This window comes from Melanerpes formicivorus, unplaced genomic scaffold (assembly GCF_026170545.1).
Source record: "Melanerpes formicivorus ecotype bairdi unplaced genomic scaffold, bMelFor1.0.p_v2 SCAF_34, whole genome shotgun sequence".
NCBI classification, from domain to species: domain Eukaryota; kingdom Metazoa; phylum Chordata; class Aves; order Piciformes; family Picidae; genus Melanerpes; species Melanerpes formicivorus.
This window is the reverse complement of record NW_027142386.1, coordinates 4,201,148-4,227,923: the sequence shown is the minus strand read 5'-3', so window position 1 is coordinate 4,227,923 and position 26,776 is coordinate 4,201,148. Positions and strand designations below refer to the sequence as shown.

At 56.0% G+C, this 26,776-nt stretch overlaps 1 protein-coding gene across 1 annotated transcript in view; it reads right to left on the bottom strand.

The window, feature by feature from the left end:
* The window catches only part of ARID5A (AT-rich interaction domain 5A), a 15,838-nt gene extending 6,044 nt beyond the window's left edge, over positions 1–9,794 (bottom strand). The window contains exons 1-2 of the mRNA XM_068156151.1: positions 9,394–9,794; positions 2,940–3,039 (exon numbers count right to left, since the gene is read on the bottom strand). Of these exons, the coding sequence (XP_068012252.1) occupies positions 2,940–3,039; positions 9,394–9,794 (501 nt within the window). The remainder of the gene's footprint in view (positions 1–2,939; positions 3,040–9,393) is intronic.
* Between the last annotated feature and the right edge of the window lie 16,982 nt (positions 9,795–26,776).

The following is a 26,776-nucleotide window of genomic DNA, read 5'->3' as shown; positions in this document are numbered from 1 at the left end:
ACCATCCCTGGAGGTGTTCAGGAGGAGACTTGCTGGGGTGCTTGGTGCCATGGGTTAGTTGTTTAGGTGGGTTGGATTGGTTGATGGGGTGGATGCAATGATCTTGAAGGTCTCTTCCAACCTGGTTGTTGTTTATTATTATTATTATTATTATTATTATTATTATTATTATTACTGTTATTACTATTAAAGGCTGAGGCTGCTGCAGCTGGCAGCCACCAACCTGTCACTAATTCCCCGGAGCTCTGCCTTCATTGCCATGGGGACGTCAGCCCTGAAAGAGAAGGGAGGAGCCCGCCTCCCCCTGGGTTCTTTGACAGGCTGAATCCCTACCTGGAGAGGACCTGGATCGGAAGGGGAGGGGGGAGAGGGGGAGAGGGGGAGAGAGGGGAGAGCCGCTGCAGCTCTGCTCTGCTGGGAGCAGGGGCAGGAAGCAGCCCTCGGGAGGGAGCTTCTCCATCCCCACCTCCTCCCCCCCGCTTCTGCAGCCCCAATCGATGCTTTGAGCCAGCTCCATGCTGGGTACCCAGCAGCAGCTTCCTTAGGGAGTTGGCTGTGGGCAGTGGTCCCTGACGGCCTGGGGATGCTCAGAGCTGCTTCATCGATTGCTGGCTGGGGCTGGGGGGCCCTAAACTCCAGGCTCCTTTCACAGAAACCCCCAGTCCCAGCGTGCTGGGGGTGGGAAGGCAGCTCTGGAGCTCACCCAGTCCAAGCCCTCCCTGCTCCAGCAGGGCTCCCCCAGCAGCTTGCCCAGGGGCACAATGCCCAGGGAGGGTTGGAAGCTCTCCACACCAGCAGACTCCACAACCTCTCTGGGCAGCCTGCTCCAGGCCTCCAGCACCCTCACAACAAACAACTTTCTCCTCAGGGGCAAACAGAACCTCCTGGCTGCCACTTTGTGCCCCCTTGCCCCTTGGCCTGGCCCTGGGCACCACTCAGCAGAGCCTGGCCCCCAGCCTCTTGCCCCCCACAGCTCCTTTAGCTCTTGCTGAGCATTGCTCAGCTCCCCTCTGGGGCTGCTCTTCTGCAGGCTCTCAGCCCCAGGGCTCTCAGCCTTTGCTGCTGCCAGAGCTGCTCCAGGCCCCTCAGCAGCTTCCCAGCCTGCCCTGGACTCTCTCCAGCACTTCTCTCTCCCTCTGCACCTGGGGAGCCCAGAACTGGACCCAGGGCTGCAGCTGTGGGCAGAGCAGAGGGGCAGGAGAACCTCCCTCACCCTGCTGCCCACACTCTTCTCCATGCCGCCCAGGACACCACTGGATCCTTCTTGGCCCCCAGGGCACACTGCTGGCTCCTGGGCACCTTCTTGTCCCCCAGCACTCCCAGCTCCTTCTCCTTGGAGCTGCTTCCCAGCAGGTTCCACTCCCCTGTGCTGCTGCAGGAGGTTGTTGCTCCCCAGGGGCAGGACCCTGCCCTTGCCCTGCTTGCTCCTCCAGGAGGTTCCCTTTCACTTCCTTCTTCCTCATCCATCTTCCAAATTACAGCCCAGCAGACCAAGATTGCCCAGCAGAGCAACTCCTGCTCTGCAAGCCCCAGAGGTCCATTAAGTCAAGATGAAGCAAACTCCACCTCTCTGGTGCTCTATTAGGGTGTAAATGACTAATTAATCTGACTGTGCACTGCTGCAATTTGTCCTCTCCAGAGGGCTGCTTTCTGCAGCAATCACCTCTGAGGGGACAGCCCAGGGGGGGCTGAGGCTGGCAGCTCTGTTCCTGGGGGAAGGGGGGGTTTGGGCCAGCCTGGCACATCAAGCTTGCAAGCAGTAAATAATTGCTGGGTGGGTTTGGGTTGTTCTGCTTCTGCTGCACATGAAAAGGGGCCTGGGGAGACAGGGAGTGGGGCTTGGCTGCAGCTGAGCACCTTGAGGAGCTCAGGAAAACAAGCTGGATGTTTTCTCTGTTTCTTTTTTGGGGGGGAGGGGGGGAATGGATAGATCTTGAGGCACTTCAGAATCCAAGGGCAGGAGATTGAACACATCCAAGTGCCAGGTTCTGCACATTGGCCACAGCAAGCCTAGGCAGTGCTACAGGCTGGGGTCAGAGTGGCTGAGAGCAGCCAGGCAGAGTGGGACCTGGGGGTGCTGGTTGATGGTAGGTTGAACATGAGCCTGCAGTGTGCCCAAGTGGCCAATAGGGCCAATGGCATCCTGGCCTGGGTCAGGAACAGTGTGGCCAGCAGGAGCAGGGAGGTCATTCTGCCCCTGTACACTGCACTGGTTAGGCCACACCTTGAGTCCTGTGTCCAGTTCTGGGCTCCTCAGTGTAGGAAGGAGGTTGAGCTGCTGGAAGGTGTCCAGAGAAGAGCAACAAAGCTGGGGAGGGGTCTGGAGCACAGCCCTGTGAGGAGAGGCTGAGGGAGCTGGGGTTGCTTAGCCTGGAGAAGAGGAGGCTCAGGGGAGACCTTCTTGCTCTCTACAACTCCCTGAAGGGAGGTTGTAGCCAGGTGGGGGTTGGTCTCTTCTCCCAGGCAGCCAGCACCAGAACAAGAGGACACAGTCTCAGGCTGTGCCAGGGGAGGTTTAGGCTGGAGGTTAGGAAGAAATTCTTCCCAGAGAGAGAGATTGGCCACTGGGATGTGCTGCCCAGGGAGGTGGTGGAGTCACCATCCTTGGAGGTGTTCAGGAGGAGACTTGATGGGGTGCTTGGTGCCATGGGTTAGTTGTTTAGGTGGTGTTGGATGATAGGTTGGACTCAATGATCTTGAAGGTCTCTTTCAACCTGTTCTGTTCTATTCTGACTGCCAGAAAGACTTTGAGGGCTGGAGCAGGGCCAGAGAAGGGCAAGGAAGGTGGGGAAGGGTCTGGAGAAGAGGGCTGGGGAGGAGCAGCTGAGTGAGCTAGGGACAAGGAGGCTGAGGGGAGACCTTCTGGCTCTCTGCAGCTCCCTGAGAGGAGGCTGGAGCCAGGGGGGAGTTGTGCTCTGCTCCCAGGGCTCTGTGCTCACCCTGCTCCTTGGGCTTTGTTCATCTGTGCTGGCTTCCTCATTGCTCTCTTGCTGTTTGCCTGCATCCCTGCTACTCCCTCCCTCCTCCACCTGCAGTTTGCTGCAGCAGGTGAGTGGTGATGCTCAGGCAGCAATTCAGGTCCCAGGGAGGGAGAAGTCCACAACTGGGGATGCTCCATCCCCTTGCAGCTTAGGCCTGGGTTTTCAGCCCTCCCCATGGCCACTGCCCACCTCTTGGTCTTCCTGCAGATCCCCCAGGATTATCTGTCTCTTTCCAGTGAAGGAATCCCCAGGGAGGGCTGGGAGCAGGAAAGGGAAATCTGAAGTTCTTTTGGCACCCAAATGCCCCCAGATGAAGGTCAGGGTGAATGCTGTGGTGCCAAAGCTTCTGCAGGACTCTGAGCAGCAGCACCATGGCTTTTCCTGAGCAGACCTTACCAGCTGCCAGCCTTGACTCCTGCATTTCCTGCTATTGTTGTTCAGCAGAACCCTGGCTATGGGATTAACTCTTTTTTATATGGCTCAGACTGGTTGTCACGCACAGAGGATCACACAGGAGGTCAGGGGGTGGAAGGGACCTCCAAAGATCTCCCAGCCCAAGCCCCCTGCCAGAGCAGGAGCAGAGAACCCAGCCCAGGGCACACAGGAACACATCCAGACAGGGCTGCAAAGGCTCCACACAAGGAGACTCCACAACCTCTCTGGGCAGCCTGCTCCAGGCCTCTGGCAGCCTCCCAGGGCAGAAGTTCCTCCTCCTGCTGAGCTGCAACCTCCTGGGCTGCACTTTCCATCCCTTGCCCCTTGGCCTGTGCCAGGGTGCAGCTGAGCAGAGCCTGTCCCCTCCCTCCTGCCCCCCAGCCCTCAGCTCTTGAGAGACATTGATCAGATCCCTCTCAGCCTTCTCCTCTCCACACTCAGCACCCCCAGGGCTCTCAGCCTCTCCTCCCCAGGCACTGCTGCAGTCCCTTCAGCAGCCTTGCAGCCCTCCCTTGGACTCTCTCCAGCAGCTCCCTGTCCCTGCTCAACTGGGGAGCCCAGAGCTGGATGCAATGTTCCAGGTGTGGCCTCAGCAGGGCAGAGCAGAGGGGGAGGAGAAGCTCCCTGGCCCTGCTGGCCACACTCCTCTGAATGCCCCCAGCACCCCCTTGGCCTTCTTGGCCCCCAGGGCACATTGCTGTGCCCTGCAGCCCTTGCTGCCCAGCAGCACTGCCAGCTCCTTCTCCTTGGGGCTGCTCTCCAGCAGATCCCCTCCCAGCCTGTGCTGCTGCAGCTTCTTCCTCCTGCCCAGCTGCAGGACTCTGCTCCCCTCCTGGCTGACCCTCAGCAGGTTGCTCTCTGCCCAGCTCTCAGCCTCTCCAAGCCTCTCTGAGTGGCCTCACAGCCTTCAGGGGGCTCAGCCAAGCCTCCCAGTCTGGCATGGTCTGTGCCCAGGCTGAACCAGGTGCTGCTGGAAGTGCAGATGGTTGAGGTCCCAGCACACAGAACCCTTCTTCCTTTCTCCTGTGTGTGTCTCTCCCAGAGCCAGCCAAACCAAAGCAAGCCAGGGGGGGACAACCAAAGCCACCTCCCCACTGGCTCTGTGCTGAGCCTTTCACCCTGCAGCGAGGAGGATGCTCTGGCAGCTGCTGTGCTGAAAGCAGAAGCTGAGATGATTGAGGGCAGCAATCTCCAAGCTGAGGCCCCTCTGAGCCTTCAGCTGCTCAGCCCTGCTGGCTTCCTCCACTGGGGCTCCAGCAGGTACCTTTCCTTCTGCCTTCCTTGGGTTCTGTTGGGGTTGGTGGTTGGTTGGGGCTTTTTTTTTCTGCTGAGCATCAGCAGTCAGCTTTGATTTCAGCTCCCTCCTGGCTGTGTCCCTCCAGCCCTCTGGCTGAGCCTACCTGGCTCTGCTGCTCTCCAGTCAGGTACTTGCTCTGCTTGTTCCCATGCAGCTCTTTTAGCTTCCTTCCAGGACAAATTCTTCCCCTTTTGGCTACCTGGAGTAAGTTCCTGCATTTCAGCTACTTAAGTTACCCCTGGCAGGTCTCAGCAGCAGGAAAACAAGCCAGGTCCTGCTGCCTGGGGGATGGAGTGGGGGTTGTGTGCCTGGGGGGGGGGGTGGTGGTTAACCAGCGCTGAGCTGCTGGCCAGCAGGGGCAGGGGAAGGGATTTGTTGCCTTCACCTTCCCAACTTTCCACCTTGCTGGCAATTTAAGGTCAAGAAATGCAGTTGGTAGCTGCACTGTGGTCCTGCTGTGGTGTGGGAGGGGTTGGAGTCGATGATCTCTGGAGGTCCCTTCCAACCCCTAACCTCCTGTGATGCTCTGTGCAAGGAGAGCTTTGCACACCCAGGCTGCATGCAGCCTCTTCTGGTTCCACCTCAGGGGGTGGGGGCTGAGCCAGGCTGGCAGGCAGAGGGTTGGGCAGCCCAGCCAGAAGAAAGCCAAAGCTCTGGGGAGGGTTTGCAGACGCAAGAAGGAAGCTGGAAACCCCAATTCCTGTCCCCCAGATTTCAGCCCCAGGCTACCAGAGCTCCTCCTGCTCCCTGGGGGTTTTAGAGCTGCTCCTCCAGCTTCCCCCTGGCTTTTCTGGTTAGTCCAGGGTGTGGGGCAAGGGCTGGAAGCCAACCAGTGGGAAAAAGGAAGATGTCTGTAAGAGATCGTGACCCAACAGAGGCTTTGCCAGCTGGTCCCCAAAGCCCTCAGAAAGCAGCCAGCAGCAGCACAGGGCAGGGGCTGGGGGCAGTCCTCTTTTGCTCTGTTCCTGCCTCAGTTCTGCTGCCAGCTCCAGTGTGAGAGCTGGGCTGGGCCTGATGTGCTCAGGGGAGAGGATCTGGTAACCAGTCCAGAGAGGAATAAAACCTGAGCCTGCTTTGAGTGCCAGGGGAGTGCAGGATCACCGAATCACAGCATCAGTTTGGGTGGAAAAGCCCTTCCAGGTCACCCACCCTAACCATTCCCTGACTCTGCCAAGGCTGAGGCCAAACCACAGCCCTCAGCACCACAGCTCTGAGGCTTTCAAACGCCTCCAGGCATGGGGACTCCAGCACCTCCCTGGGCAGCCTGGGCCAGGCTTTGAGAACCCTTTCAGTGGAGAAGTTCCTCACTGCCGACCTGAACCTGCCCTGGAGCAACCTGAGGCCATTTCCTCTTGTCCTGTCCCTTGTGCCTTGGCACAAGAGCCCAACCCCTACCTGGCTCCAGCCTCCTCTCAGGGAGCTGTAGAGAGAGCCAGAAGGTCTCCCCTCAGCCTCCTTCTCCCCAGCTCCCTCAGCTGCTCCTCCCCAGCCCTCTTCTCCAGACCCTTCCCCACCTTCCTTGCCCTTCTCTGTCCCAGCTCCAGCCCTCAAAGTCCTCCTGGCAGTCAGGAGCCCAACCCTGACCCAGCCCTCAAGCTGTGGCCTCCCCAGTGCCCAGCCCAGGGGCACCATCCCTGCCCTGCTCCTGCTGCCCACTCCAGGCCAGGCTGCTGGTGACCTTCTTGGCCACCTGGGCACCCCCTGGCTCCTCTCCAGCTGCTGGCACCCAGCACCCCCAGGTTCTTTCTCTTCCAGACAGCTTTCCAGCCACTCTGCCCCAAGCATTCCCCTCTTCCTGGGCTGTGCTCCCCAAGCTGCCAGGCTGGGAGCTGTGGCATCAGGATCATCCCTCACAGGGAGGTCTCTGTGCCAGCGCTCAGACAGCAGCTCAGAATGTGCTGGCACACGGCGAGGTGAACCTCCCCCCCCCCTCCCCCCCCATCCCTCTGTCCACAGCCAAAATGTCTTTTACTCCCTGGGAAGGACCATAAAGAGGCCTTGCAGAGCCCAGCTGCCTCCAGGAATTATGTGGGTAGGAAAAATCTGTTGCTCTTGAGAGGCCCTGCACGGAGCAGGGACAGCAAAGCTGCTCCAGAGCCTGGGGTGGGCTCCAGAGCCTGGGGAGAGCCTCCCCAGAGCCTGGGGGGCTGAGCCTCTCCTGAGCCTGGGGCTGAGCCTCTCCAGAGCCTGGGGGCTGAGCCTCTCCTGAGCCTGGGGTGGGCTTCAGAGCCTGGGGAGAGCCTCCCCAGAGCCTGGGGGGCTGAGCCTCTCCTGAGCCTGGGGTGGGCTTCAGAGCCTGGGGAGAGCCTCCCCAGAGCCTGGGGGCTGAGCCTCTCCAGAGCCTGGGGGCTGAGCCTCCCCAGAGCCTGGGGGAGCTGAGCCTCTCCTGAACCTGGGGTGGGCTCCAAGGAAGATTTCTTGGAGGGGGAGAGGAGAGAGGGCAGCTGGAGGTGCTCCCCCTGAGGTTCCTTTGGGTCCCTCAAGCCTGGCAGCTGCCCCCAGTGCCATCACACCTCCCCAAGCACTGGGTGAGCTTTGGGTGGTGGCAAAGCACCAGTGGGGTCTGGCTGTGCCAGCAGCAATCAAGCAGAGGAATAAAACCAAGTCAGCTCTGCTGGCAGCAGCCCAGCCTGAGACATCCCTGCTGTTACCTCTCCCCCTTGACCCTCACTAATCAAATCAAGGTGGGGGAGGGGAATTGCTTGCAGGCAGACGCCAGCACACGAGGTGACCCCTGCCAAGTCCTGAAGCCTTTCCAAGCCCAAGCTGCTCTCCAAGCTGCTCCTTAGATGCTTCCCAACTTGGACCAAGCAAATGAAAGAGCTCCTGCAGCACAGTGAGGGCACACTGGGCATGGGCATGGCTTTGATGGCAGGAGGGGATGTGCTAAACATCCATCCTGGTGAGGAGGTTGGGAGAGAAATGGATGGCTCTGCAGAGGAGGTGGGAGGGAGAGGACAGAGATGCTCCAGGAGCACACCAAGACATGTTTTGAGCACAGATGGTGCTCCAGAAGCACACCAAGACACGTTTTGAGCACAGATGGTGCTCCAGAAGCACACCAAGACACGTTTTGAACACAGGTGGTGTTCCATAAGCATATCCAAGACATGTTTTGAGCACAGATGGTGCTCCAGAAGCATATCCAAGACATGTTTGAGCACAGATGGTGCTCCAGAAGCATATCCAAGGCATGCCCTGAACACAGCTGGTGCTCCAGAAGCACACCCAGGATGTCACCAGCACAGATGGTGCTCCAGAAGCATATCCAAGACATGCCCTGAACACAGCTGGTGCCCCAGAAGCACACCCAGGATGCCACCAACACAGATGGTGCCCCAGAAGCACACCCAAGCCAAGCCACCAACACCCCCAAGGCTCACAAAGCTTTTTCTAGAGCCTTTCCCAGAGCTGACAAAGGCTTCCCAAAGCCACCCCGAAGCAGGGGGAGGGAAATTGGTCATTTCTAGCCCTTTTTGACCCAAACAAAGCTTCGTTCTCATTGCAGCGTCCTCTCCTGAGCACAGCCCAGACCCGAGCACAGCACCTGGGTGGAGGCAGCCCTTGAGGGGAAGGGAGGGGGTCGGGGGTTTAGTCGCAGCCCTGGGTGGAGGGGAAGGGGTCGGGGGTTTAGTCGCAGCCCTGGGTGGAGGGGAAGGGGTCGGGGGTTTAGTCGCAGCCCTGGGTGGAGGGGAAGGGGTCGGGGGTTTAGTCGCAGCCCTGGGTGGACGGGAAGGGGTCGGGGGTTTAGTCGCAGCCCTGGGTGGACGGGAAGGGGTCGGGGGTTTAGTCGCAGCCCTGGGTGGAGGGGAAGGGGTCGGGGGTTTAGTCGCAGCCCTGGGTGGACGGGAAGGGGTCGGGGGTTTAGTCGCAGCCCTGGGTGGACGGGAAGGGGTCGGGGGTTTAGTCGCAGCCCTGGGTGGAGGGGAAGGGGTCGGGGGTTTAGTCGCAGCCCTGGGTGGAGGGGAAGGGGTCGGGGGTTTAGTCGCAGCCTTGGGTGGAAGGGAGGGGGTCGGGGGGTTGGCCGCAGCCCTGGGTGGAGGGGAAGAGGTCGGGGGTTTAGTCGCAGCTCTGGCTGGAGGGGAAGGGGTCGGGGGTTTAGTCGCAGCCCTGGGTGGAGGGGAAGGGGTCGGGGGTTTAGTCGCAGCCCTGGGTGGAAGGGAAGGGGTCGGGGGTTTAGTCGCAGCCCTGGGTGGAAGGGAGGGGATCGGGGGTTTAGTCGCAGCCTTGGGTGGAAGGGAGGGGGTCGGGGGGTTGGCCGCAGCCCTGGGTGGAGGGGAAGAGGTCGGGGGTTTAGTCGCAGCCCTGGGTGGAGGGGAAGGGGTCGAGGGGATGGCCGCAGCCCTGGGTGGAAGGGAGGGGATCGGGGGTTTAGTCGCAGCCCTGGGTGGAGGGGAGGGGGTCGGGGGTTTAGTCGCAGCCCTGGGTGGAGGGGAAGGGGTCGAGGGGATGGCCGCAGCCCTGGGTGGAAGGGAGGGGATCGGGGGTTTAGTCGCAGCCCTGGGTGGAGGGGAGGGGGTCGGGGGTTTAGTCGCAGCCCTGGGTGGAGGGGAAGGGGTCGGGTCTGGCCGCAGCCCTGGGTGGAAGGGAGGGTGTCGGGGGTTTAGTCGCAGCCCTGGGTGGAGGGGAAGGGGTCGGGGGTCTGGCCGCAGCCCGGGGTGGAAGGGCTCAGGGACTCACCTGTCCAGGGCGATGGCAGTCATGGAGTAGATGCTGGCGAAGACGGCGGCGATGGGGAAGAAGTTGTGGAACTTGCAGTAGAGCAGCCCATAATACCACTCGTTGTGGATGGCATAGGTGAAGTTCACCACCGTGTTGAAGGCAGCCATGGAGGCTTCGGCGAACGCCAGGTTCACCAGGAAGTAGTTGGTGACAGTTCGCATCCTCTTGTGAGCCAGGATGATCCACATCACCACCACGTTGCCCACCACCGACACCACCACGATGAGGGCATAGGCGACGGCCCAGAGGGCCACCTGCCACGGGGGCTGCACGAACTGGTTGCTGAGGGACTCGTTGAGGGAGGCGTTGAGCAGCCAGCGCTGCTCCAGCTCCGCTTCCAGCGGCACGGAGTTATCCATCGCGGCGCCCGCAGCGCCGCCGGCAGCGCGGAGCCCTGCGCCGGGCACCGAGGCGGTGGGGTGCAGCTGGCTCCTGCGTAGGGTGAGGCAGGGTGCACGGAGGATTTGGGGTGCAGCTGGCTCCTGCGTAGGGTGAGGCAGGGTGCACGGAGGATTTGGGGTGCAGCTGGCTCCTGCTTAGCGTGAGGCAGGGTGCACGGAGGATTTGGGGTGCAGCTGGCTCCTGCGTAGGGTGAGGCAGGGTGCACGGAGGATTTGGGGTGCAGGTGCTTCTGGTTAGGCTGGAGCAGGGTGCACAGAGAATTTGGGGTGCAGGTGCTTCTGGTTAGGGTGAGGCAGGGTGCACAGAGGATTTGGGGTGTAGGTGGCTCCTGGTTAGGGTGCAGTAAGATCAGGGTGCACAGAGGATTTGGGGTGCAGATGGCTCCTGGCTAGGGTGCAGTAAGATCAAGGTGCACAGAGGATTTGGGGTGCAGCTGGAGCAGGCTGCAAATTTGGGGTGCACAGCCCGTTTGGGGTGCAGGTCGCTCCTGGTTCAGGGTGCAAGCATTTGGGGCTGCATGGGGGGGTTCAGGGCATGGGTACCTCCCAGTTCCTCCCAGGGCAGAGCTGGTTTGGGGTGCACAGCTCGTTCGGGGTGCACAGCTCGTTCGGGGTTCAGGTCCCTCCTGGTTCAGGGTGCAGCCAGTTTGGGTACAGAACCCTGCCGGTTCAGGGTGCAGTCGGTTTGGGGTGCATGGCTGGCTCGGGGCGCAGGTCCCTCCCGTCTCTGGGTGCTGCTGGAGCAGGGCGCTCGGCCGTGTCAGGGCACATCACTGGTTCGGGCACAGCTGGGCTGGGCTGCACAGCTGGTTTGGGGCCAGGGTCCTCCCAGTTTTGGCACAGCTGCGCTGGGCTGCACAGCTGGTTCGGAGCCAGGTTCCCTCCCGGCTTGGCTGCAGCCGAGACGATCTAGGCTGCAGCGGGTTCGGGATGCAGGTGCCTCCAGCTCCAGGACCGGAGCAGGATGAGAGTCCCTCCCGGTTCAGGGTGTGGGTGGCTCCCGGTTCAGGATCGGAGAAGGGTCGGGGTGCAGCAAGATGGGGATGTGGATCCCTCCGGATTCGGGATGTAGCCTGTTCGGGGTGGAGGTCCCTTCCCGTTCAGAGCCGGAGCAGGGTAGAGGGTCCCTCCCGGTTCAGGCTGCGAGTCCCTCCCTCCCCGTTTAGGACTGGAGAAGGGTTCGGGGTGCAGGCATCTGGGGATGCAGGTCCCTCCCGGATCGGGGTGCAGGCGGCTGGGGATGCAGGTCCCTCCCGGATCGGGGTGCAGGCGGCTGGGGATGCAGGTCCCTCCCGGATCGGGGTGCAGGCGGCTGGGGATGCAGGTCCCTCCCGGATCGGGGTGCAGCCGGCTGGGGATGCAGGTCCCTTCCGGATCGGGGTGCAGCCGGCTGGGGATGCAGGTCCCTCCCGGATCGGGGTGCAGCCGGCTGGGGATGCAGGTCCCACCCGGATCGGGGTGCAGCCGGTTCAGCGTGCGCGTCCCTCCCGGTGCGGCGTGCGGGTTCCTCCCGGTGCGGCGTGCGGATCCTTCCCGGATCGGGGTGCAGGTCCTTCCCGGTGAGGGTCCCTACCGGTTCGAGCAGCGGAGTAGGGATCGGGCTGCAGCTGGGGCCGGTGCCGCGCAGGCGGCGGCTGCGGGCGAGCCACGATCGGGGCTTTTATCAGCGGGGCGGGCGGTGCCAGCGAGCACTGGGCAGAGCCGGCACCGAGAGCCCTCCCCCGAGCCCCCTCGGCCCCTCCCGACCCCCTTTACTCACGGACAGCCTTTCTCCGGCCCCCCTCTGCCCCTCCACCCTGCCGGGGGGGGTTGTCCAGCACCCCTCCCCACCCCCAGATCTGCCCTTCCCTGCGGGCAAGGAGCCTCCAGGACTCCTCATACCCCTTCACTCACCCCCATTTTCACACCTCCTCATCCTCTGTCCAACTACGTTGCCCTCGGAGTCTCCCTGTGCTTTGCATCTTGGGGAGGGGGCTGCGAGGTGTCTAGGGCCAAAGAACTGTAAAGCTGCTGCGTTTTGTGTCTGATGTGACAGCCATGGGATGGCTCCGAGAGGCTTTGCATCGTGGGCACTGAGTGCTTTGCATCCCCCATGATCAAAGCAAATGTTTGGCTTTGTCAAAGAAGGGAAAGCTCTTCCCACTCCCCTAGGACCGGGGGGTACCCGAAGCGGTCAAAAAAGCCTCCAGCAGCCTGGCCTGGAGCAGGGCAGGGATTGTCCTCCTGTGCTGGGCACTGGTGAGGTTACAGCTTGAGTTCTGGGGTCAGTTTTGGGCTCCTCACCTCAAGAAGGACATTGAGGAGCTGCAGCAGAGCCAGAGAAGGGCAAGGAAGGTGGGGAAGGGTCTGGAGAAGAGGGTTGGGGAGGAACAGCTGAGGGAGCTGGGGGTGTTGAGCCTGGAGTAAAGGAGTCTGAGGGGAGACCTTCTGGCTCTCTCCAGCTCCCTGAGAGGAGGCTGGAGCCAGGTGGGGCTTGCTCTCACCTCCCAAACAAGCAACAGGACCAGAGGAAATGGCCTCACTTTGTGCCAGGCTGCCCCAGGGTGGTGGTGGAGTCCCCATCCCTAGAGGTGCTCAAAAGCCACCTGGATGTGGTGCTGAGGGAGGTGGTTCAGTGGCGGTGGCTCAGCAGCAGTGGTGGATTGTGAGCTCTGTCTGGGTGAGTGCTTGTTCTGGGTGACCTCAGAGGTCCCTTCTAAGCTCAACAGTTCCATACTTCTCTAATTCCAAATCGCTTAGCCTCCAAAATCGCTGGGAGAGGAGCTCAGAGGTGGAGGAGGTGTGCCCAGCTAGAGCTGCAGCTCCCTGCGAACTGGCAGGAGGGGAGGTTTGGATTGCAGCCAGAGTTGTGAAGGGAGGTTCCAAGGATCTTCCTTAAGGAAACCTGAGCGACTGAAGACCTTCAGTCCTCAGCACCAGGTCAGTTGTTGAAGCCAGGCTGAGCCTTTCAACCCGAGGATGGATGAAGGAGGAGGAGGATTTCAGCGGGGTCTCAGCAGCCCTGGGTGACACCCAGACCGGTGGCCCAGGGCTCTCCCCACATCCGGATGCTCCTGGACCACTCGATGGCAGCATTGCCTAGAAATGCAGGAGGAGGATGGGCGAGCAGCAGCCAGGGCTGGAGGAGGCTCCCTGCTGATGGCAGCTCCACTCCTCCCCCACTACTAGGCTGGTATCAATTTGGCAAAGGGGGAACCCCAAAGCAGAGGATGAGCTGGGGGTTGGGGACAAGATTTGAAGCTACCTCAATCCCCCCCAGCTTAACCCTTTCCCACCCCAGCAAACCCTTTCCCACCCCAGCAAAGCCCTTCCAGCTCCATCCATCCCTGAACTGCTCCAAGCTGGAGCTGCATCACCTCAAGGATCACTGCAGGGCAGTGAGAGAGCAGATCCCTGCCTCCTGCCTCAGTTTCCCCATGAGAAACCAGGGCTCGATGCCTTTGCAAGCTCCTGCTGAGAGGAAGCAACTCCTTTGTTCCTGCTGCCGTGCCAGGAATTGTAATGCAGGCTGCAGAAAGCTGTCTGGGGAAGGGCTGGGGAAGGGCTGAGGAAGGGCTGGGGAAGGGCTGGGGAAGGGCTGAGGAAGGGCTGGGGAAGGGCTGGGGAAGGGCTGGGGCTGTCTTAGTGTTGAGGCTGCAGAGTTGGTGAGTCAGGTTGCTGGTGAGGCCACAGCTGGAGCCCTGTTCTGGGCTCCCCAGGTGCACAGGGACAGGGAAGTGCTGGAGAGAGTCCAGGGCAGGCTGGGAAGCTGCTGAGGGGCCTGGAGCAGCTCTGGCAGCAGCAAAGGCTGAGAGCCCTGGGGCTGAGAGCCTGCAGAAGAGCAGCCCCAGAGGGGAGCTGAGCAATGCTCAGCAAGAGCTAAAGGAGCTGTGGGGGGCAAGAGGCTGGGGCCAGGCTCTGCTGAGTGGTGCCCAGGGCCAGGCCAAGGGGCAAGGGGCACAAAGTGGCAGCCAGGAGGTTCTGTTTGCCCCTGAGGAGAAAGTTGTTTGTTGGGAGGGTGCTGGAGGCCTGGAGCAGGCTGCCCAGAGAGGTTGTGGAGTCTGCTGGTGTGGAGAGCTTCCAACCCCCCCTGGGCATTGTGCTGCTGGGCAGGGTGCTGTGGGTGCCCTGCTGGAGCAGGGAGGGGTTGGACTGGGTGAGCTCCAGAGGTCCCTTCCAACCACCACCACGCTGGGATGCTGGGATTCTGTCCTGCCATGTAGGCTGAGGCCGGCAGCGCAGAGGAGCTGTCCCTTCAGGGCTGGAGAAGTTCTGCTGCTGGGACTGGGGGATCATGCTTGGAGCAGTTTCATCCCCAGGTCTCCTTTCTTTGGGAAGAGATTTGCATCACAAGGGAAAGAAAAAACCAAAAGGAATCAATCCTGGTGCAGGAAGCAGGCTGAGGACCACAGATTGAGTTATTGGAATAGAATAAACCAGGTTGGAAGAGACCTTCAAGATCATCGAATCCAACCTATCATCCAACACCACCTAATCAACTAACCCATGGCACCAAGCACCCTATCGAGTCTCCTCCTGAACACCTCCAGTGATGGTGACTCCACCACCTCCCCAGGCAGCACATTCCAATGGCCAATCTCTCTTGCTGGGAAGAATTTCTTCCTAACATCCAGTCTGACCCTCCCCTGGCACAGCTTGAGACTGTGTCCTCTTGTTCTGGTGCTGGGTGCCTGGGAGAAGAGACCAACCCCCACCTGGCTACAACCTCCCTTCAGGGAGGTGGAGAGAGCAAGAGGTCTCCCCTGAGCCTCCTCTTCTCCAGGCTAAGCAACCCCAGCTCCCTCAGCCTCTCCTCCCAGGGCTGTGCTCCAGACCCCTCCCCAGCTTTGTTGCCCTTCTCTGGACACCTTCCAGCATCTCAACATCTTTCCTACACTGAGGAGCCCAGAACTGGACACAGGACTCCAGGTGTGGCCTAACCAGTGCAGTGTACAGGGGCAGAATGACCTCCGTGCTCCTGCTGGCCACACTGTTCCTGACCCAGGCCAGGATGCCATTGGCCCTGTTGGCTGCCTGGACACACTGCTGGCTCATGGTCAGCTGCTGTTCACCACTACCTCCAGGTCCCTCTCTGCCTGGCTGCTCTCAGCCACTCTGACCCCAGCCTGCAGCACTGCCTGGGGTTGGTGTGACCAAAGTGCAGCACCAGGCACTTGGATGTGTTCAGTCTCATGCCACTGGACTCTGCCCATCTGTCCAGCCTGTCCAGGTCCCTCTGCAGAGCTCTCCTACCCTCTAACAGCTCAACTCCTGTCCCCAGCTTGGTGTCATCTGCAGATGATGGACTCAATGTCCTCATCCAGATCATCAATAAAGATACTGAACAGTCTGGGGCACACCACTGATCCCTGGGGCACCCCACTGGTGCCTGGCTGCCAGCTGGCTGTGGCACCATTCACCACCACTCTCTGGGCTCAGCCTCCAGCCAGTTCCTAACCCAGCTCAGGTTGGGAGGGAGCCCCCAAGGTTCATCCTGCCCAACCCCCGCTGCAGGCCGCAGGGAAACCTCCACTGCTGCTTCTCTTTCCCTTCCCCTTTTCTGCTCTTGATTCCTTCTGAGTTGTTTCTTATTGCTTGATGATTTCTTCTTATTTGGTTTCTTCTTCTTTCCTTTCTCCTTCTCTCGTTTCCTATCGATTCTTTCTGATTACTAATTCCTGATCAGTCATTGATCAGTAATGAGTTCCTAGCCCTTCTTTTTGATTAGTTGTCCTCCTTATTATTTATTACTCATGAATGAGTTCTGATTATGGATTCCTGATTATGGATTCCTGATTATGGATTCCTGATTATGGATTTCTCATTATTGATTTCTCATTATTGATTTCTCATTATTTACTTCTGATTATTTCTGATTATTTTAATTTTATTCATATTTATTTTGGGTTATTTATTTCCTATTAATTATTTCCTGATATTTCCTCTTAATGATTTCCTGTTTTAGTTCTTAATATTTCGCTCTCATTAGCCATTTCTGATTATTTCTCATTGTTAATCTCTTAATATTGATTCCTGATGATTTATTTCCTCTTAGTTATTTCCCATTCTTTATTTCCCATTAATTATTGCCTATTATTCATTTCCTATTAATTATTTCCTGCTTTACTTCTTAATATTTGGCTCTCATTAACCATTTCTGATTATTTCTCATTGTTAATCTCTTAATATTTATTCCTGATGACTTATTTCCTATTATTTATTTACCATTAATTATTCCCTAGCAATTATTTCCCTATTATTTATTTACCATTAATTATTTCCAGTTATTTATTTCCTATTAATGATTTCCTTTTTTTCCTTCGTAATATTTGGCTCTCATTAACCATTTCTGATTATTTCTCATTGTTAATCTCTTAATATTGATTCCTGATGATTTATTTCCTCTTAGTTATTTCCCATTCTTTATTTCCCATTAATTATTGCCTATTATTCATTTCCTATTAATTATTTCCTGCTTTACTTCTTAATATTTGGCTCTCATTAACCATTTCTGATTATTTCTCATTGTTAATCTCTTAATATTTATTCCTGATGACTTATTTCCTATTATTTATTTACCATTAATTATTCCCTAGCAATTATTTCCCTATTATTTATTTACCATTAATTATTTCCAGTTATTTATTTCCTATTAATGATTTCCTTTTTTTCCTTCGTAATATTTGGCTCTCATTAACCATTTCTGATTATTTCTCATTGTTAATCTCTTAATATTGATTCCTGATTATTTATTTCCTATTAGTTATTTCCCATTCTTTATTTCCCATTAATTATTTCCTAGCAATTATTTCCTATTATTTATTCCCTATTAATTATTTCCTATTATTTCCTATTAATGAGTTCCTTTTTTACTTCTTAATATTTGGCTCTCATTAACCATTTCTGATTATTTCTCATTGTTAATATCTTAATATTTATTCCTGGTGATTTATTTCCCATTATTTATTTCCCAGTAATTATTTCCTAGAAATTATTTCCTATTATTTATTCCCTATTAATTATTTCCTATTATTTCCTATTAATGAGTTCCTTTTTTCCTTCTTAATATTTGGCTCTCATTAACCATTTCTGATTATTTCTCATTTTAAATCTCTTACTATTTATCCCTGATTATTTATTCCCTATTACTTATTTCCCATTCTTTGTTTCCCATTATTTATTTCCCATTCTTTATTCCCTAGCAATTACTTCCTATTATTTATTTCCTATTAATGATTCCCTTCTGGGTTTCTTAATACTTATTTCTGTCTATTTCTCATTTTTAATCTCTTAATGTTTATTCCTGATGATTTATTTCCTATTACTTATTTCCTCCTTTATTTCTTATTACTTATTTCTCACTAACTGTTTCTGATTCTTCCCCATCAATAACTTCCTTTGTTAAGTCTTATTGTTTGTTTCTCCTTAATAATTTCTGGTGATTCCTTTCTTATTAGTTCTTATTTTTTTTAATGTCTTAATATCTATTCTGTATTATTTTTTTCCTATCAATGATTTCCTTCTTTATTTCCCAACATTTATTTCTCATTAACTATCTCTGATTATTGCCTAATAATAACTTCCTTTTTTAGGTCTTATCACTTATTTCTCATTAATAACTTCTGATTATTTCTTTCTTATTAGCTATTTTTTATTTATTAATAGTTATTTCTGATTGTTTACTTTTTATTGATTATTTTTAGCTCTTACTATTTATTCCTGATTATTTATTTCCTATTAACTATTTCCTTTTTTATTTCTCATTTCTTATTTCTCATTAATGAGCTCCTGTTAATTAGTTCTTCTTTTTTACTTCCTTATTTTTAGTTCTTCTTTTTTACTTCCTTAGTTTTAGCTCTTATTATTTCTTTCTTCATTTTTAGTTCTCATTATTTATTTCTCATTATTTATTTCTTATTATTTACTTCTTATTATTTAGTTCTTGTTATTTGTCCTTTATTATTTATTCTAATTATTTACTTCTTATTTTTTAGTTCATATTATTTATTTCTTCATTTTTAGTTCTTATTATTTATTTCTCATTATTTATTTATTATTATTTACTTCTTATTATTTATTTATTATTTATTCTTATTATTTACTTCTTATTTTTTAGTTCTTATTATTTATTTCTTCATTTTTAGTTCTTGTTATTTATTTCTCATTATTTATTTATTATTATTTATTCCTTATTATTTATTCTAATTATTTACCTCTTAGTTTTTAGTTCTTATTAATTATTTCTTTATTTTGAGTTCTTATTTATTTCTCATTATTTACTTCTTATTTACTTCTTATTTACTTCTTATTTACTTCTTATTATTTACTTCTTCTTATTTACTTCTTATTTATTTCTTCTTATTTATTTCTTCATTTTGAGTTCTTCTTATTTAATTCTTCTTATTTACTTCTTCTTATTTACTACTTATTATTGATGTCTTACTTTTTGCTTATTATTTACTTCTCATTATTTATTTCCTCCTTTTTAGCTCCCATCATTTATTGCTCATTAATGGCTTCTCACTCACGATTTCCCATTATTGGTGTATCAGCAATTACTTCCTCTAATGATTTCCCTTAGCGATTCCTCCCCCTCTTTTGATAGCTAATTAACCTCTCTGGCTCTCTGGGCTGCTGCTGGTGCTAGTCTGGGCTGCTGGTACTAGCCTGGGCTGCTGCTGCCAGCCTGGGCTGCTGCTGGTGCCAGCCTGGGCTGCTGCTGGTCCCAGCCTGGGCTGCTGCTGCTGGTGCTAGCCTGGGCTGCTGCTGGTGCCAGCCTGGGCTGCTGCTGGTGCCAGCCTGGGCTGCTGCTGGTGCTAGTCTGGGCTGATGCTGGTGATGCTGACCTGGGCTTGTGCTTCTGGTGCTAGCCTGGGCTGCTGGTGCCAGCCTGGGCTGCTGCTGCTGGTCCCAGACTGTCCTGCTGCTGGTGGTGCCAGCCTGGGCTGCTGCTGGTGCCAGCCTGGCCAGCGTGGCCCTTCCTTGCCTGCCCCCAGGGATGCTCAGCCCCCTTCACGGCGAGGGCCAAGCCCTTGCAGGGCACAGGGAAAGGCTTTGTGAGAGGCAGCTAGGGAAACTTTTGCCTTTCCTGTTGTGTTTTCCTGAAGGACAGGAACTTCTTACGCTGGTCTGCTCCCCCCAGGCCGATGTGACATCAAGAGCAGACAAAGCAGGAGGGAAAAAAGCCTTTCCCATGTCCTTCAGGGAGCCCTCAGAGGTGCTGACTGTTCCAGCTTTTGAGGTGGTGATGCCTCCATCCGCCCTGGCCAGGGGGGCTGCAATCTCAGCTGGTTGCAAACGGCTGGGTGTGAGCGACACCCACAACAGGTTTGGGTTTTGCTACCTCCCCAGCTTGTGGCTGCAGGGCCTGAAGGATGAATCAGCCCTGGCAGAGGAGGTTGCAAGGGTCTTTGATTGGGGAAAAGAAAGGCAAGCTGGGCTCTGGGGTTGGGGGATGGCAACAGGAAAGCTTGCAGCCAGCAAGGCAGTGATGTCTGCTCAGAGAGCAGATGGGTCCAGAGGGGTAGGGGCTGAAGGACTGGAGAGCAGCCCTGAGGAGAAGGACTTGGGTTTGGAGCCAGGGCTGAGAGCCTGCAGAAGAGCAGCCCCAGAGGGGAGCTGAGCAATGCTCAGCAAGAGCTAAAGGAGCTGTGGGGGGCAAGAGGCTGGGGCCAGGCTCTGCTGAGTGGTGCCCAGGGCCAGACCAAGGGGCAAGGGGCACAAAGTGGCAGCCAGGAGGTTCTGTTTGCCCCTGAGGAGAAAGTTGTTTGCTGTGAGGGTGCTGGAGGCCTGGAGCAGGCTGCCCAGGGAGGTTGTGGAGTCTCCTGGTGTGGAGAGCTTCCAACCCCCCCTGGGCACTGTGCTGCTGGGCAAGCTGCTGGGGGTGCCCCTGGTGGGGCAGGCGGGGTTGGACTGGGTGCTCTCCAGAGCTCCCTTCCCGTCCTACCATGCTGGGACTGGGGGGCTTCTGCCTCATCATTTAGTCAAGCCACTCATCCTGCTGGGTCTCCAGCAAGGAGCTGCTGGAGGAGTCCTTCCTTTTTGGAGTGTGAGAGAAGAAAATCTGGGATGATATTTACATGTAAAAGTGAGCAGAAGCTGCCCCAGCAGAATGAAACTCAGGGGAAGGGAAATGCTGACCCAGGAGGGACTGGAGAGCAAGTTCCTGAAGAAGCCATCCCAAACAGCTAGTGCTGGGGCTGATCTAGCTCCTGGGCTGTGGGTGATGGTTTGCTGATGGAATCCAGCCTGTGTTAGGTTTGCTGTTTCCTTTCAAGGCAGGTTCTCACCAGCAGCACTGCCTTGGCCCCAAGTGCTTCCTGCTGGAAGTTATTTGCAGTTTGGTTTCTCTCACACACACCACCCTGGAAGAAGCCTCAGGGAGGGAGGGAGTCATGGCAAGGATTATTCTTCACTGTCACAGAGTGCAGCAGGTTGGAAGGGACCTTCCAAGGGCATCTTGTCCAACCCCCTGCAGGCAGCAGGGACAGCTCCAGCTGGAGCAGGCTGCCCAGGGACACAGCAAGGCTGACTTTGGATGTCTGAAGGGCTGGGGACCCCACCACCTCCCTGGGCAGCACAGCCCAATGGCTAATGACTCTCTCTGTGAAGAACTTTCTCCTCACCTCCAGCCTAAACCTCCCCTGGCACAGCTTGAGACTGTGTCCTCTTGTTCTGGTGCTGGGTGCCTGCCTGGGAGAAGAGACCAACCCCCACCTGGCTGCAACCTCCCTTCAGGGAGTTGGAGAGAGCAATGAGGTCTCCCCCGAGCCTCCTCTTCTCCAGGCTAAGCAACCCCAGCTCCCTCAGCCTCTCCTCACAGGGCTGTGCCCCAGACCCCTCCCCAGCTTTGTTGCCCTTCTCTGGACACCTTCAAGTCTCTCAATGTCCTTCCTAACCTGAGGAGCCCAGAACTGGACACAGGACTCCAGGTGTGGCCTAACCAGTGCTGAGCACAGGGCAGAATGACCTCCCTGCTCCTGCTGGCCACACTGTTCCTGCTACAGGCCAGGATGCCCTTGGCCTTCTTGGCCCCCTGGGCACACTGCTGGCTCGTGTTCAGGCAGCTGTCCACCAGTACCCCCAGGTCCCTCTCTGCCTGGCTGCTCTCAGCCACTCTGTCCCCAGCCTGTAGCACTGCCTGGGGTTGTTGTGGCCAAAGTGCAGCCCCTGGCACTTGGATGTGTTGAATGATTAATTGGGGGGTGGGGGGTGGGTGGAGGATAATGGGGTAAAAAAAAACACCTTTGTGAAGGTTTAAGGGGTGAAGAACAGGAAGATGAGCCAGGGGGTGCCCAGGTGGCCACCAGCAGCCTGGCCTGGAGCGGGCAGCAGGAGCAGGGCAGGGATTGTGCCCCTGGGCTGGGCACTGGGGAGGCCACAGCTTGAGTGCTGGGCACAGGGTTGGGCTCCTGACTGCCAGAAGGACTTTGAGGGCTGGAGCAAGGAAGCTGGGGAAGGGTCTGGAGAAGAGGGCTGGGGAGGAGCAGCTGAGGGAGCTGAGGGGTTTGAGCCTGGAGCAGAGGAGGCTGAGGGGAGACCTCACCAAAGGAGGCTGGGGCCAGGTGGGGGTTGGTATCTTCTCACATGCAACAAGAGGAAATAGCCCCAGGTTGCCCCAGGGGAAGTTCAGGTTGGATTTTAGGAACAATTCCTTCCCAGCAAGGGTGTTCAGGCACTGTCCCAGGCTGCCCTGGGAGCTGGTGGAGTCCCCATCCCTGGAGGTGTTCAAGAAACCTGTGGCCATGGCTCTTGGGGGCAGGGTTTGGTGGCCAGGGAGGGGTTGTGTTGATGGACTTGATGCTCTTTGAGAGCTTTTCCAACCCAAACAGTTCTCTAATCCTCCCTCCTGCAGCACAAACCCTTCCTTGCTGGCTCTGTCAATGAGTTAATGAGCTGGGCCTTAGACCAAGCTACAGCTAATTAAACTCTTCCCAATTCCCAGAACCTCTTCACTGCCCCTCTCTGCAGGGCTGCAGTTGAGTGAGATTCAGATCAGCTTTTGCCAGAGGCCTCCAGGGAGGGAGATGCTCCCTGGCAGAAGGTGATCTCCATACACAGCTCCAACCTTCTGATCCCAAGGGGCTGGGCAGAGCTGAGCTCTGCAAATGAAGGCAGCCAGAGATGCTTTCAGCTGAGGGATGGCCCTGCCATGGCCTCTCTGTGTGCAAACCCTCACCCCTGGCAGCTTTTTGTGGGGGCTTTAGCTGCCTCTGGTTGATTAACTCCAAAAATCCCAGGCACACATCCAGGCTGGGTGAGGAGTGGAAGGAGAGCAGCCCTGCAGAGAAGGACTTGGAGGTGCTGGTGGCTGAGAGGCTCAGCCTGAGCCAGCAGTGGGCCCTGGCAGCCCAGCAGGCAGCTGTGTGCTGAGCTGCAGCCAGAGCAGGGAGAGCAGCAGCACAGGGAGGGGATTCTGCCCCTCTGCTCTGCTCTGCTCGGCCCCCACCTGCAGCACTGCCTCCAGCTCTGAGGCCCCCAGCACAAGAAGGACCTGGAGCTGCTGGGGAGGCTCCAGAGGAGGCCACTCTGGGTGAGTGCTTGGACTGGGTGATCCCCAAGGTCTCTTCCAGCCTCAGCATGGTTCTGTGACAAAGTGCTGGTGGAGTTAAAGAGGGAACAGGAGACCTGTGATGAGATGTGATGGTGTGGTGTGGTGATGTGATAATATGATGATGTGATGTGATGTGATGTGATGATATGATGATGTGATGATGTGATATGATGATGTGATGTGGTGTGATGATGTGGTGCTGTGATGTGATGATGTGAGGGGATGTGATGATGTGATGTGATGATGTGATGATGTGGTGATGTGGTGGTTTCTTTATTTACTGGTCCCTGTTCCAGCTTCATAGATTCACAGAATGGGCTTGGGAGGGACATTAAAGCTCAGCCAGTTCCAACCCCCTGCCATGGGCAGGGACACCTCCCACCAGCCCAGCTTGCTCAGGGCCTCATCCAGCCTGGCCTCCAACACCCCCAGGCAGGAGGCAGCCACAGCCTCCCTGGGCAGCCTGGGCCAGGCTCTCACCACCCTCACACTGAAGAGCTTCTTCCTCAGCTCCACTCTAACCCTGCTCTGCCTCAGCTTCAAACCATTCCCCCTTGGCCTCTCTCTAGACTCCCTCAGCAAAAGTCTCTCTGCAGCCTTTCTGCAGGATCCCTTCAGCTCCTGGCAGCAGCTCTGAGGTCCCCCTGGAGCCTTCTCCTCTGCAGGCTGCACAGCCCCAGCTCCCTCAGCCTGTGCTCCCAGCAGAACTGCTCCAGCCCTTGGAGCATCTTTGTGGCCTCCTATGGCCTCACTCCAACAGTTCCATCTCCTCCTCATCAAGGCCTCATCCAGCCTGGCCTTGAACACCTGGCAGGGAGGAGGCAGCCACAACCTCCCTGCAGAAAAGACTTCTCTGCAGGTCCTTTTCCCTTTCCCCCTGCTCCTCTCTTGCAAGCTGGGGGGGGTCTGAGGTGGGGACTTTGAAGCCCTGCTCTCCTCTTGGCTCCTCCCTTGATCAAGTCAATCACTTGCAGAGGCTTGAGGGAAGGAAGAGAAAACACAACCCCACAAACCCTTCTGCTGCTGGAAGCAGCCTCTCAAGCAAAGCTGTGAGCTGCAGGAGCCCCAAGGTTCAGGTGCTCATGGTGGGGAGGGGGGTGGCAGCAGCTGCTGAATGTCTGCTTCTGAGAACCTTTTCATCTCTCTCTTCTCATTCCTGAGGGCTCTCCTGTCAGGTCCTTTTGAAGAGCTTTGAAGCATCAAGGAGCACAACCTCTTTCCTGGGGTGCAGCAGCACCAGGAGGCCACAGAGGAGGTGGCCAAACATCTCTCTCCTCTTTGCACTTCAAAAGAGATCTCAGCTGCTGTGGCAGGGCAAGCCCAGGCTCAGGGTGGGTTTAATGAGAACCTCCTTGGCCCTCCTGCCCAGGGCATGCTGGAGGGCATGTGGGGAGCTCTGCAGGACTTTGGGGGCATTGCTCCAGCTTTAGCAAAGCTGCTCTTCATTTCTAGGCAAAAGGGCTCCTGAGGTCACTCAGCAGCTGGTTTAGACCAGGGCTGAGGGAGAAGAGGAGCAGCAGGGCTGGAGGAGAGGCTTGGGGCTGTTTAGTCTGGAGAAGGCTGAGAGATGTTAGAGAATCAGGGAATTGACTGGGTTGGAAAAGACCTCTAAGATCATCCAGTCCAACCTCCAACCCAACAGCACCATGGCCACTAAAGCATATCCCCAAGGGCCATGGAAGGGTGGGGGTCAAGAAGAAGGGGGCAGTCAGCTCTCAGTGGTGCCCAGGAATAGGCCAAGGGGCAGTGGGCACAAGCTGGCATCCAGGAGGTTCCACCTGAAGAGAAGGAGGAAATTCTTGGGTGTGAGGGTGCTGGAGGCCTGGAGCAGGCTGCCCAGAGAGGTTGTGGAGCCTCCTTCTCTGGAGACTTTCAGGACTCATCTGGATGAGTTCCTGTGTGGCCTGCCCTGGGTGACCCTGCTTTGGCAGGGGGTTGGACTGGATGATCTCCAGAGGTCCCTTCCAGCTCCTAATGTTCTGTGATGCTACAAAAAGACCCAGGAATGAAAACTTCTTGGGTGGTAGAGCAGGACATGGTGCAAGCTCATCCTCTCTAATCCCCCCCAATCCCAGCATGCTGGGCTTGGAAAGGAGCTCTGGAGCTCACCCAGTCCAACCCCACCCTGCTCCAGCAGGGTTCCCACAGCACCCTGCCCAGCAGCACAATGCCCAGGGGGGGTTGGAAGCTCTCCACACCAGCAGACTCCACAACCTCTCTGGGCAGCCTGCTCCAGGCCTCCAGCACCCTCCCAACAAACAACTTTCTCCTCAGGGGCAAACAGAACCTCCTGGCTGCCACTTTGTGCCCCTTGCCCCTTGGCCTGGCCCTGGGCACCACTCAGCAGAGCCTGGCCCCAGCCTCTTGCCCCCCACAGCTCCTTCAGCTCTTGCTGAGCATTGCTCAGATCTCTTCAGGTGGCACCTCCTGGGTTCCAGTTTGTGCTTGATGCCAGCTTTGTTGGGAGGTCACTTCCTCTTGCAAACTCCTTCCTTCAGCTCCAGACAAGAGAAGGCAGAAGCTCTCTGCTTGGCTTTGGCTTCCCCCTCCTCAGGGGGCTGGAGTGGCAGCAGCTTCGCTCCGGCTCCGGCTCCGCTCTGCCTCTCGCCATCGCTCTTGGTTCGGGGCGTGAGGGCCACGCAGCTCCCAAGTGTTTGGCCTCTCCTTGATTAAATCAGGGCTTCATTTTCCACCCTCCAACCTCTGCCAAAAGCTCTCTAAATGAACAGCAGAGCTAATCCATAAGGAAAACAGCCCTGCTCCGGAGGCTGCGTGCAAATGAAATGAAGTCGACTAAATTGGATGATTGCTCGCAGCGATTGAAGCCCAAATACATCTTCCTGGCTTAGCTTTCCCTCTCCTCCTCCTCCTTCTCCTCCTCCTCCTCCTCCTCCTGGGTTACTTTCTCTTTTTTTCCCTTTTTTTTCTCATTCTTGGCAACTTGAGCCCTGCTGGGTGGTGCAGCAGACAGCTGGAGGGAAGGGATCCATCCAGAGGGACCCAGACAGGCCTGGAGGGAAGGGATCCATCCAGAGGGACCTGGACAGGCTGGAGGGAAGGGATCCATCCACAGGGCCCTGGACAGGCTGGAGGGAAGGGATCCATCCACAGGGACCTGGACAGACTAGAAGGAAGGGATCCCTCCAGAGGGACCTGGACAGGCTGGAGGGAAGGGATCCATCCACAGGGACCTGGACAGACTAGAAGGAAGGGATCCCTTCACAGGGACCTGGACAGGCTGGAGGGAAGGGATCCATCCACAGGGACCTGGACAGGCTGGAGGGAAGGGATCCATCCACAGGGACCTGGACAGGCTGCAGAGCTGGGCTCAGGACAACCTCAGGAGGTTCATCAAGACCAGATGCAAGGTCCTGCAGCTGGCTCAGGGCAATCCCAGGCACTGATACAGGCTGGGCAGGGACTGGCTGGAGAGCAGTCCTGAAGGTAAGGAGCTAGGGGTGTCCTGAGAGGAGCCCAACAGGAGCCAGCAGTCAGCACTTGCAGCCCAGAGAGCCAAGCAGAGCCTGGGCTGCAGCAAGAGAAGTGTGGCCAGCAGGGCCAGGGAGGGGATTCTGCCCCTCTGCTCCACTCTGCTGAGACCACAGCTGCAGCTCTGGGTCCACTTCTGGAGCCTCTGTGCCAGGAAGGGTCTGGAGGTGCTGGAAGGTGTCCAGAGAAGGGCCACGAGGAGGAGCAGAGGGCTGGAGCTGCTCTGCTGTGAGGACAGACTGAGGGAGTTGGGGTTGTGCAGGCTGGAGAGGAGAAGGCTCCAAGGAGAACTAATTGTGGCCTTCCAGGATCTGCAGGGGGCTGCAGGAAAGCTGGGGAGGGACTTTTGAGGGTGTCAGGGAGGGATAGGACTGGGGGGAGATGGAGCCAAACTAGAAGTGGGGAGATTGAGATTGGCTGTGAGGAAGAAGTTGTTGCCCATGAGGGTGGTGAGAGCCTGGCACAGGTTGCCCAGGGAGGTGGTGGAAGCCTCCTGCCTGGAGGTGTTTGCAGCCAGGCTGGATGTGGCTGTGAGCAACCTGCTGTGGTGTGAGGTGTCCCTGCCCATGGCAGGGGGTTGGACCTGGCTGAGCCTTGAGGTCCCTTCCAGCCCTGACAGCTCTGTGATCCTAAGATCTTGTTTGGCTCTGAGGAATGCAAAGCTCCTCAGGTTCCTCACCTTGGCTTGGTGCTGGGAGGGTGGAGGGGAAGCAGCATGGAGGTGGTGGGAGGGGAAAGCAATCTCCTGCCAGGGAAATTCAGGGATACTCTAGGGGGGGTGGTAGGGGTTTGCCCTCTGGGCTCCTTGAACATCTTCAGCTCCTGAGCAGCTCAGTTTCCAGGAATGCAGCAACTGAACCACATTCAGCTGAGTGCAGCACCATGGCCTGATGGCCTCCTGGAGAGCAAGCAGGGCAAG